The sequence below is a fragment of the Priapulus caudatus genome, unplaced genomic scaffold, assembly GCF_000485595.1.
Source record: "Priapulus caudatus unplaced genomic scaffold, Priapulus_caudatus-5.0.1 Scaffold726, whole genome shotgun sequence".
NCBI classification, from domain to species: Eukaryota; Metazoa; Priapulida; class Priapulimorpha; order Priapulimorphida; family Priapulidae; genus Priapulus; species Priapulus caudatus.
This window is the reverse complement of record NW_014577787.1, coordinates 78,725-92,499: the sequence shown is the minus strand read 5'-3', so window position 1 is coordinate 92,499 and position 13,775 is coordinate 78,725. Positions and strand designations below refer to the sequence as shown.

The following is a 13,775-nucleotide window of genomic DNA, read 5'->3' as shown; positions in this document are numbered from 1 at the left end:
TCAAAACCAGGAATTTAGAAATCATTACTCTTTGGCTTCATTGAATGTTGGCATGTCTGATAGTGTGTGTTATGTTATACGTTGTCCTAAACGTATGTGGTATTGTATAGTTTAGAACTTCTGGTATAATCCGTAGAATCAATTGAGACAAACACAGTTTAAGAAACACGTTTTATTCTTTCTCTCAGCCAACGAGGGCGACACCTAGCGTCAACATTCTTATGTATGGTTATTATAAAATTTAGTGCGCGGATATACAACAGGGGAATTTCTGTGGCGCAAATGTCGGATAGCGGCGCGCGAAGGGGGTCGCGCTGCGACAGCGACATAATCCCAGCGTCCGGTGTTACCGGTGTCACACACTCCTGTGTCACAGTGTCACTGTCTGGTGTCACAGCGTTCTGCGTCACAACGTCTTGTGTCACCATGGCCGGTGTCACTGTATCCAGTGTCACTGCCATCGGTGCCACCGGCCGGGAAAATGTGGCGCAAGCATTCAGCCTATTAACTGTTACGTCAGAGTGCCCCCCCCCCATCGCTACCCGCCTGCCCGGGTACAATTCCTAAACCACTAGCCACAGCTACCAGCCTATCTGATGCGATTCCTAAACCACTAGCCACAGCTACCAGCCTATCTGATGCGATTCCTAAACCACTAGCCACAGCTACCAGCCTATCTGATGCGATTCCTAAACCAACACGCTCCTCCCGACCCCACAGATCTTTCGACCACAACTCTTTCGACCTTTACTCGCTGGAACAGAACCACTAACGGTCTAAGATCCAAAACGCGATCGCTCATAGCTCTCCAAGCCGATCTCCCGTAGCCCCCCCCCCCGAGGCATCTGTTGCAATGTTTACCTGCGAAATTCGGGTTGAGGATGTCCTTGCGGCCCGCCAGCAGTGCGTTGCTATAGCAAAGATCGATGCAGCAGAGCAGCAGGTGATAGGAGTTAACGAGGTCGTCGCTAATCGCCGGAAAACTCCCTGACGAAAAAAACGAAAAATTCAGACGTCATTCGAAAATTACATTATTCATTATATGTTATTTATTATAAATTATTTCAATGTTATTCAAATTCTGAATTCGAAATGGATGAGTTCTCTTCGATTCTACGTGGAGCAACGAGAAAAATTTGTCACCAATTTACGGTTACCGCGGAAACGATAACACCTCGCGATTAGTTTAGGATCAGTACGTGTATGCGGATCTACTGTTCAGTTTTTTTCTAGAAGTATATTCCTGGAAAAATGGCCACAGCGTTCTTACCTTTGACTTGCACAAACAATGTCCAGCAGAATTTGAAAAGCTCAGATGAATTACAGGGTGGCTTTCTGAAAAACAAAAACAAAATACAGGTCGAGTACTGATAAACATCAGAAAAAGAAACAGCCCTCTAAAGCTCTGCCGTGACCTTGTTGTGCAATCTCCACCTCCACAAGGCCACCCTTAAAAAATTGTTTGTTTCCCCTTTACCTACTCGCCTCTCAGGGTACCGAGTAGGTAGGTAGATGAAAGATCTTTTTTATTTTGTTTTGACAAGATATGTGTATGTATATTGTATATTCTGTTTTGTGTATATGTTTTTGCGAAACGAATTTGGATTTTTTTGTGGTGAAACGAAAAAAAAATTCTTTTGTTTTATAAATCGGCCAATAAAATGTGTCGAGTAGTGGCGTTTTGGCGATTCGGTCGGTAAAGGGGAAACAAGCAATATCTTATCTTAAGCCCAATTCTTCTTTCACCTTCTACCTTATCCTTATATATTCTATTATCATCCACCTTTCTGGTAGATATCTCTATTTGACGGCTGAACCCACCAAATCCTCCAAACCAGTCTTGCCTTCACGGTCAAAACAAACCTATCCACATACTAATACTGTCTTGCTCAAGGGACCTGCATTGGTTTGGCTGCAGGCGATGCGTGCAGTATACTATCGGCAGACCTGTATACAAGGGTCGCCCAGGGAGAACCGCCACTGTCCTTTATACAAAGGTCGTTCATTCTACAGGTTGCAACACTACACGACTGCCCATGAGCGAATTCTCCTTTATAGACAGTTGTTTGTTGTATAATGGATGCTTTAATACACATCTGCCACTAAATAAAAGCCTTGAAAGTGTCCTTTATAGACAGCAGGGTTCTCCAAGAGCACTTATAGCCTGGCGGCCCGCCAGGCTATCGTCGAGCCCCGCCATCCTAAAATGCACCCGCCACTCTAAATATCATAGCCGCCATGTTAAATATCATAGCCCCCGGACCCCCCTAGCACGCAAACCGCCTTCGGCGATTTGCAACTAGGACCGTAAAGGCAGCACCCGCCATGCTATAATGAAAAAGCTTGGAGAACCCTGGACAGGTGTCTGTTTTACAGAGGTGGTTTCACTTTATCACTCCCACCCAATAGAAATGCGTAAAGCGTCCTTTACAGACAAGTGACTGTTCTATAGAGATGGTTTCACTGCATGACGACCAATTAGGGAAAACGTGTCCCTTATAGACAGGTGTCCCTTCTATAGAGGTGTCCCCTAGCGGCGGGTGGGTGACCGCGTACCTCTGCTTGCGTGATTTCGGAGCCCTCGGCGCGTCGTCGGCCGGATCCTTGAAAATGTCCAGGAAGATCGGATGAAACTTCTTGAAGATCACCATGGAAACGGCATAAACACGCTCCAGTCGATCGACCTTTTTGCAGAATCGCTGCGGCAGATTCGCCATGTCCGCCCACTTCTTCATCTTGTTGAAAAACTGCGTGAGACTGAAATCGCCAGAGCAGAAGATTAAATTTCGCGCATACGCAAATGACCATATTACCCACATTGACTCTCACCACGACATGTATTATTATACACACATATACATAGATATATATGTAATATATTGCATATATTACGGTATATATTACGACTCTTACCATATTGATCAACACGTAACAAAATTACAGGGCAATCAATATGGTAAGAGTTATTTTGTATGTCATACTTCGCTGCTACTCTCAACTTTACACATCGAGACTGAACCAGCTAATGAGAACACACGTGATAATGTAAGTATGACAGAATGTGTAAATATACAATTGCATCACCATGAACATATATCTATAAAAGAAGAAAGAGACAATGTTCTTCTACGTTCTCCCCAGGCATTTACTGCACGTCAGGTCTGACATGCCTTCAAGAGTGAAGCAAATTTGTGACATCCCATAAATTCCAGTTGTGTTTACTGTGGACAATCCTAACACAATCATGCTGTCTTCACAGCTTGCTATATATATACATCTTCAAAGTGATAAAGTTTATTGACGTATTAGGGCCAGTTATGACATATATACCCCAATTAGCAATCGGGGATGAAATGCCCGATTGCCCGACATGCCTTCACGAATTCCTGGGGGAGGTGGAGAATCCTGTGTTCACAGTATTATTAACTACGTACGTCATCAGGGGTGGAAATTAACTTTTGAACAAACGGACTACCTGCCCTCAAAAAGAGGGGAGTCCGTAGCAAAATGAGAGTCCGCAGTCGGAAATTCTAAACTAAAGCGTAACAACAGTAACGCATGTGCTTATTTTGAAGATTCGTGCGATGCACGTCTGCCAAATTTTCTTTGAACATTTGCTGTAAAAATACGGTAATTCCGCGAAGCCGTGCTCTGGAACGAACTATAGTTAGTATAGCAGAATTTTCAGGGAGTCACACGGACTCCTGCATATGTCAAATTTGACTCCGGACTCCCGTTAATTTCGCACCCTGCGTCATACTGTGAGACATACCTGAGTTTTGCACGTCTCAGCAGTTGTGTGAGAGAAACACCATTTCCCTCTTGTACACCACTGCCAACAGTTGGTACGACTATCTTCCTGCATGCGACGTACAGGGCGCAGGCAAGCCAGTGCAGCGTATCACCCTGAAACGCAGACATGTTCGAACATGTAAGAGATTAAACCCAGTGAGATCAGAATGGCATTTTTATTTGTTTAGAATTAGTCAGCGACTCACGCTGAAACGCTGTAATGAATGCATGTAAGGTATCGTTATAGTTGACGATAGTGATGTCACGATCATCGATTATACTCGATCATCGGTTGAACAGTGGCTCGAACCAAGCGCTTAGTGATGTCACGATCATCGATTATACTCGATCATCGGTTGAACAGTGGCTCGAACCAAGCGCTTGGTTATCAAAATCCATAATCGATTTAATCGAAAAAAAACAAACAGTGCAAAACAAACAGTAAACAGGGCTAAACAAGCACATACATGCACACACGTACATGCACACGACGTTACGCACACGCAGGCATTCAACACCCCGAGTAACCGATTGTAACCGATCATCGGTTACTTGGGTCCAACCGATGATCGATTATGAAATTACAACCGATTGACAACACTAGTTGACGATATGATGGATGTAAACCAATTGGACTAGATTTATATTACACTTACAACACATCAACAAAATTTGTATCTGTACACACACCAAGTACTACCGTACTAGATTTATAATAATGATAACATTGCGTGGCATAAAAATCTTGATGTTTTACCTCATGAACACTTGTATTCATTCATGTACATGCTGGATACGCATACATGTACGTCAGAAGTAGATAATAGGGAAGGAGTGTGACTTCAATAAACAAGGGAAATTCGTCATTTACTAGCCTTAGAATACCAGTCTGCACGAAAAACTTCCACCCTCATTGGCCCAGCGGGCCTGTAGAAATGTATAATTCACTGGCCCACACTATGTTTTACAGGCCCCAATCAATGATCATCATATTATGAAAAGAGAAACCGAACCGGACCGGAAACCGGAAGTTGTTGCGACCTCTAGCAGCGACAAACACGCATGGTGTTGACTAGTTACTTCCCCTACTTAAGATCGGGAATATGATGCCCTATCGGTAAATATCGGTAAAATTTCATACAAAATAATACGCAGTGGCTACGGGTACGGTAGCCTTATCTTAATGTCTTGAGGCTACGGGTACGGTAGTCCATTTGCGCATGCGTCGCTTTCCCACAAAATAATGCCGTTGGAAATTAATTCACGATTAATTAATCTCCAGCCTAATAATTAATTAATTAGCTAGCCTACACTAGTTGTTTGGGATTGATTGTCAGTTCAGATGCAAAATATTGAAAGCAAAAGGTTATACACCATAGATTAATTTATCTATTTTTACACGCGTATATAAGATAGCCGAGTTGGTTTATAGTTAGTGTTAGGGTTAGGGTTAGGGGGACTGTTTGTACTTGTGTGTGGGACTGCCGTACCCGTAGCCTAGAGACATTAAGATACGCGGCAGCAGGACATGCGTAGTGTGACTACCGTACCCGTAGCCTCGAGACATTAAGATACGGCTACCGTAACCGTAGCCTCTGCGTACAAAATATCGGGAATTTCGGTAAATTCTCAGACTGATCATCACATAAAGAAGCTGAAATATCATTAATAGAATATTTACTCCATTTTTTCCCACTGGCTCATCGGCTTGTTCATTGGCCCCAGGGTAAATTTACTGGCCACGGATACCGGGCCAGTGGTTAATTTCGCAGACTGGAATACCTACGATTTACTACGCGTAACTCAACCAACTTGAGCTCAAATCGTACACAGTACATTCGCCTAGCATCGTGCGAAATCGTTTCCTCGTATACACCCGCAATCCGGAGATACAGACTAAAACGTACGACACGATTTTCCATTGTTGCCAGCAAACTGAAAGTATAAACCGCCTAAACTGAAACAAAAGGCAGCTCTTGCGCACTTGCTTCCTCGGCGATGCGGTGGCTCGCTAGTAGCTGCCTTTTGTTTCAATTTAAGCGGTTTATACATTCAGTTTGCTGGCAACATAATGGAAAATCGTGCCGTACGTTTTAGTCTGTATCTCCGGATTGCGGGTGTATACGAGGAAACGATTTCGCACGATGCTAGGCGAATGTACTGTGTACGATTTGAGCTCATGTTGGTTGAGTTAGGCGTAGTAAATCGTAGGTATTCTAAGGCTAGTAAATGACGAATTTCCATTGTTTATTGAAGTCACACTCCTTCCCTATTATCTACTTCTGATGTACGTGTTAATGCAACAGTAATTCTAATAATGAAACAGGACCTATTCATATGTTATTAATGCATTATATACTTAAAGAAATAGACTATATCTACCCGCATTGGCCTATCTCTAACATGATTATGAAGCAATTTAAACGTTAGCAATCCTGATAGTGATACTACAAATAAAAGTCACTTTATAACGTATATAAGTAAGGAATAATAACCACGATATGGTCCAACAGATTTGGTAGACAACAACCCGATCCAATTTCCACGCGATCCTAACACTGCACAATAAAACTTAGAAGTTAGATAGGCCCTCCAATAATGTAGGCTAACCCCAACACAAGAGTCAGAGTAGGGTAACCTTACTCTTGTTGGGTTACATTATTGAATACGGTATTGTATCTAAATAAAACTATGCGCTGGGCAAACTACTTGGAAGAGATCGTGTTACAAATGAGCCTAATTGATCTACTCTTACAGATAAAACAATTTTTATGTGGGGAAACAAAAGGCGATCGATCGAAATCAATGCCGATGGCTATGTCACGATGTCGAATGACAAGACAGCATAACCAACTGTAGGACACGATACACAGTGTACTGTACATTCTCACCTCCAACGTGAAATTCTGGCTGATATTTTGATACGAAAGCCACGCTTCGTCTCTTGTTGCCTTGTCCATGTTCAACTCGAGGCATAGATCGTTGAATCTATCCTCAATATTCATATCTCCATCCTCCGAGAGGCCCATTTTCGGGCGTTGTACTTTTCGTCTCCCACAATGGCAGAAAACTCCCTACACCATACACGCTAAACAGCTAGACTACGTGATCGAATGGCGGGAAAACGTGCCGCATCACGCCACCAAGTAGTCACAGTGCGCGCTATCTAGTTCATAAACAAGTAGCATAATAAACGATCGAAAACATCTTCCAATCTTTTAAAATTAATTTTCGACGTTAAATCTAAATAGCATACACGCTATTATCTATTTGAACACATATAACGTATCTATTTTGTACTAGCTTGACGCGATGTATGGATACACCGCGGTGTATCAAGAAATAACGCTGATTCGTCAACCGATTGACGCCAACAAACGACTGCAGCGCCCTCACAATGACAGGAATGTAAACATTGGTCTGCTGCAGCATGCGAAAGGAATGGTGAAGATTTCGTATTTCGTATTTGAATTTTAAAGTGACGATTACGCGCAGAAGAACGATGAAAATAACGATGCAGAAGATGAATAAGTGTATAATGATGGCGATGTTCAATTTATTCGAAGAGATAATTTAGGCATGTACGGCTAAGTGTACATACAGTGATACACTGCACTGTGTTTCACTGTTTGTTACATGCGCTATTTTGTATAAATAGGGCCTAGTACTAGTAGTAATTATTACTATTAGTATTAGCTATTACATTTTTCGTGATCTTTGATATTGTCAATGACAATTAACATCGTGAATAAGATGATAACATGTGATTGTCACATATTGGGTGTGTTGTTGTGGTTAATTGGCGCGGAACTGCGCGTCTCATCCGCGCGCAGCGCTCAGGATCAACAGCAAAGCTGTGACACGCAATCTTGTATCATGTCTCTCTGGATATTACACATCTATGTATCGTGTGTGTCATATTATGACAAAGAACTAATGAATTCAGTTTCAATAAGTAATTACAGATCGAGTATATTTTCTTATGTATTTCTCGTGTATATCTGTTGTAATATAAACCACCGACTTGAGAGGGTCACATAGATGTAACATAATAATGTGAACTTACATCGGTGTGTTATCTGCGCACAACTGTGGATGACAGTTTCGAATCCTATTTCCCTACAGAATCTCCACATAGTGAGAAGCAAGAAGGTAACTTGTGACTATAATCACTATGCGCCATCGAGTCTCGCCGGAAGATCATAAAACGCTACACCTGTACATAGAAATTATTTAACTGCTAAAATGCTAGAATATGCAGACTTTTTTTTAGATACGCAATCAACAACACTATTCCTTCCCTATCAGTTGGACCAATAACCAAACTATCATCTGGTGGGATGAGAGATCTGAGCTGATGAGATCAGTGTATTTAACTACCTGGGAAAACTTTTTGGGGGTTGGCCCAAAAATCTAATGTGAAAATGCAAAAAAAAATGAAATGACCAAGGTATATACGGAAACACTCCTATCATGATAACTCCCAAACTAACACAGGAGTGCCTCGCTTTACACAAAACATATATAAAAGGGGCTTTATAGACGAAGCAACATAACTAAAACAATTGATAAAATCGAGTTTTTTTTATTATCAACATTACACTTACTGTGTACCCATTACCTGTATGGAATGGTGTCACCCACATACAAGAGTAACACTTTTTTGCTTTAAACGTTAATTCCCCTAGTAAAATATCTAAATCTACAACAATCATCACAATAGTGAACCATATAATATCACCTATCATAAGTGTCATTCAAGAGATTCTAGAAAATACACATAGCTGACTTGGTTTAGCAGTAATAATGGTAATATCCAAGTGTCAACATTCATCTGTGTATAGAGAATATATACAAGCAAGCATATGCTTAGCAAGCAAGCGAGCAAATAACATACGACTTACATTTGAAGTTACATACCACCCATACCTTTTTTACTATAGTGCTATGTACGTGTTGAATAGTGTAAAATTAAACTGCACTAAACGACTAATACACAAATCCACTATTGTTCCAAAATTTTTAGTCACCTGCACGACATTAAAAAGTACAAAGTGAACAATTTTCAGAACACAGTTACCTACAGCCATGCATGTTTTTTGAGAAGCACAAATATTATATGCATCGCAAAAGACGAACACGTGGGTTCTGATTTGAGATCTGGTGATAAGTGGTTACATGAAAGTCCTATATTTTAACCAAAGGGAAATCATGGAAGGTCTCCATTTTTCTCCAACACAGTTCAATTATATTGATATAGAGGAACTAATCACAAAAGCTGTCTGTGTGTGTGACACATCAAAAATCACATTGGGGTAATTAGACCCATTAATACCACCATGAGATTCCACAATCAGCAGTACAGGGTAAATAAATGCCCATCTCTGTTTTGATATCTGCTTCTTTATCAAAATTATGCCAGTTCCGTTTCCAGCCTGAAGCAGACGTCTTTGAGCTAGATTATATTTGTCAGCAAATGGATTGCACTGCAACATTTAAATTGCAACAGTTCAGAGAAATGAATGTAAAAATTTCCTTCCCAGTGCTTGTGTTTAAGAGCTAAACTGTAATCTTATACTTCCAGCAAGCAATATAAAAAAACATGCATAAAAAATTATTATAGTGCCAATTAAGGTGCCCTAATGAAATATTATACCTAAATTAGATTTTGAAATTACAGTGATAAATTCTCACTTTTTCAGGTTTAATGCAGCCAGAAACTTGTAGCCACATATTTTACCCAATTTTGTTGTTGTGAGAGTTAAAGAAATCATCAACTTATTAATCAAAATTATCAATCGAGAACCATCAGCTAAACATAGATTTTATGTTCTTCAAAATAAGTTTAAAAAAATAAAAAATAGTGACATGAACTAAAACTAGTCGACTTTCTGTCCTTTGGTCTTTATCGTAATGATTAAGGTGTATGCTTCCAGTATTAGTTACCATACATCCAGAATACATGAAGTACTTTGTACCTTTCTTTCTATTCCTATTGCATATAAACAAGAAAGTAACACCTATAGAAAGGGAATACATTTCCCATATCAGTATAGACGCATGTCAAATAAGGGTACAAATATAAATATTTCATAGCTGAATCAAACAGGTTTCTCACTGGGCCTGTTCCACCATGTCTGAGAAACTACATGTAGTCTGTCACTCGACTTTCGACACATGTTCAATGACGAGACACTACTTTTCCATTTCGATCCCCCATCTCAAATCCAAACACTGAAAATCCCTGCTTTCTAGAGATATTGTGCCTCACAGATCACCATGACAACAACAACATGGCAAATGCCACTGCTCAGCCTTCACGGAATTGAAACGAAGACAAAAGCTGTCGGTACACAAAGACAATGCGTGCGACGCAGTCTTTACAACCTTTGTAAAATAAATATTAAGCAATAACGAAAAAAAACGGTCATGTAATATCAAATATCTGCCACAGGTACATAGCTTAAAAGCTGACTGATCTATGTATCAACAAATGTCGATGCTAGCCTTATTAATGCAAAGCTCTAATAAATCTCTAATGCCTACGCGCTGTAATTCTATTAATAGCAGCAAGGTACGGTAACCATAATCGACGAAAAGAAGACGCGAATACACATTACACGGTTTTTAAATATGACTCACATATCACACGTGGCGTTTTACACCCCAATATCCGACTTGCACTCTGGGAATGTACGTGCTCTAGAAGTCCCCCCCCCCCGACATTTACACACACACGCACGCACGCGCGGCACGCACACACGAAGACACAAATACACAAGCCACGTGCTCTGCTCATATTTACGTACCCACATGTATCACAATCGACTCCACGCTTTTCGACCGGCAGGTGCTACGATAGCTCTAACATACGCATTGATATATATATACATATATAACAAAATTACTGGCGGACACGCCCCGGCCCCGAGCGTCCCGTCCCGTCCCACTCAGCTGCGGACGGCGTGAACCTCCGATCCCGAGAGGTTGTGACCGAGTTTCTCCAGGCAGACCTGACAGAGGGCGTGCAGATTGTAGGTGTGGTTCCAGTTCCAGTCGCGGCGCGCGTTGGAGTCGTCGAACACCCTCGGCCACGTGTCGGCTGAAATCGGACGGCAGACGAAGAGACGAACGTGAGCACTGCAATGTCTTGACGTAAGATCCGCGTTTTACTTATAACCGATTCCAGCATATACGATAACCGTTAACATCCGGGGAATCGGAGAAAGGGGAATATTATGAACGGTGTGGAGCGGCTGTAATAAAAGTCTAGTGTGCAACAAACATTGAATCTTTATATCTTTACCCGAGGTAGAGATGTTATAAGCATGTGAGAATGTGTGAAAGTGAGGAAGAGTCTGAGAGAGACGTACGGTGATACGTAATGCGTACGTATAGAGCAGGTAAGAAATGTGAATAGATGCACTGCATATACACTGGATATACTGCATATGGTCACCTTCTTTCTTCCTCAGGCCATAATAAAAATATTGTTTGTTTGCCCTCACCCGACCGACCCGGCAAAAAGGGGCCGACTCAAAAATTTTTCAAGATCTTTTCCATTCTTTTTTTTTTTACAAATTGTATCACTGTACAGTATATATATCTGTAGGCAATACATTATATGTACCAAGCAAAACAAACATTCAACATAAAAGGTATCTCCACACAAGCACACCTGAGCTTGTAGACACCATGCATGTTGAATTTGTAAAAAGACCCCCCTCAAAAAAGCCTACCTACCTACCCAAATTTTTCAGCCTGGGTCGGGTGAAGGCAAACAAATGTTTTTTTAATTGTGGCCTGACTCTCTACTTTCTCGGCTATCGCCACAGACACCAGCCCTCTACCAAGACCCATCTAGGTCGTAAGGTACGTATAGAGCGGGTGAAATGCACATGGATGCACCTAGGGGGACGTACTGCATCCAAACATCTTCCATTTCAGCTACTTCCACTACTTCCACACACTACTGCTACTTCTGACATCTACTACATCTACACTTTTCAGTTACTTTCACTTTCTACTTCCTTTTTTTCTACTTTTGTGGCTATTGCGACAGATGCCGTCCCTCTACCACGACCCATCACCGAATGCAGTGACTAGTGCAGCTACTAACCAGTGGCAGATTACGGACGGCGCTAATTCATTTGAATTTCCATCCTTGTTCGTTAATCAGAAGATCTGACAATAATTCAGAGACCACCGCCTCCTCCCCACAATTAATATATCTGACCATTTCCAGCCTTGTTTGTAAAGCAGATCTCAATTCAGTGACCCCCCTCCTCCTCCCCACAACAATTATTATATCTGACCTTAACAATGCCCTTTAGTAGCGCTCAAGGGGTCGTTGTCGTATCAGGTACTACAGTTATGTACCCGAGGTACATATATGTATACACAAAGTGTACCAGACTTGTACTACAGAAGTGTACCCTAACCCTAACCCTAAACATACCTCATATAAAAATATAAACATAATACTAAATAACCTGAAACTACCTCGGGTACATATCTGTAGTACCTGATACGACAACGACCCCATTTGCTTTAGTAGCACCTCGCTCCGAACTAGAAATACGAATGGTAACGTCAGAGCCATTTTGATCTCAGTATTCAGATGCAATTTTACACTCGAGCGCAGCAGACTCTATGCACCTAACCTCGTACGTTCACCAACGATCCACGCTACCTTCTACACCAGTGGTTCTTAACCTTTTTTTGAGTCATGGACCCCTCCCAAAGCTACGAACCTCTCCCCAGAAAAATGCACATAAGCACATAAACACAAAATTCTGCATGCGCCTGGTTCATGGACCCCCTGAAGCCCATCCACGGATCCAAAAGGGGTTCACAGGCCACAGGTTAAGAACCCATGTTCTACGCGCTACACCTGACACGCCCTAACGAGTTTAAATAGGAAACGAAGTCCGAGACAGAGTTCGAACGCAGTTCCCTCTCGCTGCTCGCACGCGTACCTATGTTCTGTCTCGAGTCGACCTTGTACGTCATCTGAAAGCCGGGGATGAAGTTTCGGATGGCCTCGGCCAGCTCTGCCGGTGTGAAGCTCATCGCCGTCACGTTGTAGATGCGCTGGTGCAGACGCTCCGACGGAGTGTCGGCTGCAAACGCCGAGAAAAACAATAATGTACTCGTAACCATGGCGTTGTAGATGCGCTGATGCAGACGCTCCGCCGGAGTGTCGGCTGCAAACGCCGAGAAAAACAATAATGTACTCGTAACCATGGCGTTGTAGATGCGCTGATGCAGACGCTCCGCGGGAGTGTCTGCTGCAAACGCCGAGAAAAACGTGACAGTACTTAACAGATATTAATCAATAACGAAAATGTCGATGTAAACAGTAATATCAAATATTTACCACAGGTATAGCTTAAAATCTGATTGATCTATAATTAACAAATGTTGATGCCAGCCATATTAATGCAAAGCTCTACTACATCTCTAATGCCCGCCCACAGTATTTCTATAAATAAAAAACAAAACAAAACCCCCACTTGCTCGTGATGCGATCGCGCCGCGTAAAACGTACGGGTGGGCTGTCCCAGCCACCGCGAGACCATTTGACGCAATTGGGGGGGAAGGCAAACTACGTAGGTGACGCCGCGGCAGCCACCGCCGCATTTTTGCGCGCTGCTTTTTGACGTCGATTTGACATTCCGTCGTTCGATATTTACCTCCTCTGCATAATTTTCTCAGGATCTGCACTAGGGGGTGTATGCATGCCACCATTGCTAGCTTACCCATGATCTGCACTAGGGAGTGTATGCCACCATCGCTACCTTATCTATGATCTGCACTAGGGAGTGTATGCCACCATCGCTAGCTTACCCATGATCTGCACTAGGGAGTGTATGCCACCATCGCTACCTTATCTATGATCTGCACTAGGGAGTGTATGCCACCATCGCTACCTTATCTATGATCTGCACTAGGGAGTGTATGCCACCATCGCTACCTTATCT

General features: G+C 42.2%; 2 protein-coding genes across 2 annotated transcripts in view; both read right to left on the bottom strand.

Annotated features, from left to right (window-relative positions):
- Positions 1–7,117, bottom strand: part of LOC106813105 (retinoblastoma-like protein 2) — a 36,064-nt gene extending 28,947 nt beyond the window's left edge. The window contains exons 1-5 of the mRNA XM_014817160.1: positions 6,684–7,117; positions 3,773–3,906; positions 2,557–2,757; positions 1,271–1,335; positions 862–987 (exon numbers count right to left, since the gene is read on the bottom strand). Coding sequence (XP_014672646.1) covers positions 862–987; positions 1,271–1,335; positions 2,557–2,757; positions 3,773–3,906; positions 6,684–6,821 — 664 coding nt within the window. The 5' untranslated portion in view covers positions 6,822–7,117. The remainder of the gene's footprint in view (positions 1–861; positions 988–1,270; positions 1,336–2,556; positions 2,758–3,772; positions 3,907–6,683) is intronic.
- Positions 7,118–7,744: 627 nt separating this feature from the next.
- On the bottom strand, positions 7,745–13,670 carry LOC106813109 (L-threonine 3-dehydrogenase, mitochondrial-like). Its single transcript, XM_014817163.1, has 3 exons — positions 13,642–13,670; positions 12,771–12,914; positions 7,745–10,894 (listed from the first exon to the last, which is right to left on the bottom strand). The coding sequence occupies exons 1-3, from the start codon at positions 13,643–13,645 to the stop codon at positions 10,743–10,745; spliced, it is 300 nt and encodes a 99-aa protein (XP_014672649.1). The 5' UTR covers positions 13,646–13,670; the 3' UTR covers positions 7,745–10,742.
- Positions 13,671–13,775: the final 105 nt, after the last annotated feature.

What these genes read in the sequence shown, in the direction of transcription:
- LOC106813109 (XM_014817163.1), bottom strand. An exon ending in CGACTCGAGACAGAACATAG is followed by an intron (nt 10,895 to 12,770) that starts GTACGCGTGCGA and finishes GTCCGATTTCAG; the next exon opens with CCGACACGTGGCCGAGGGTG.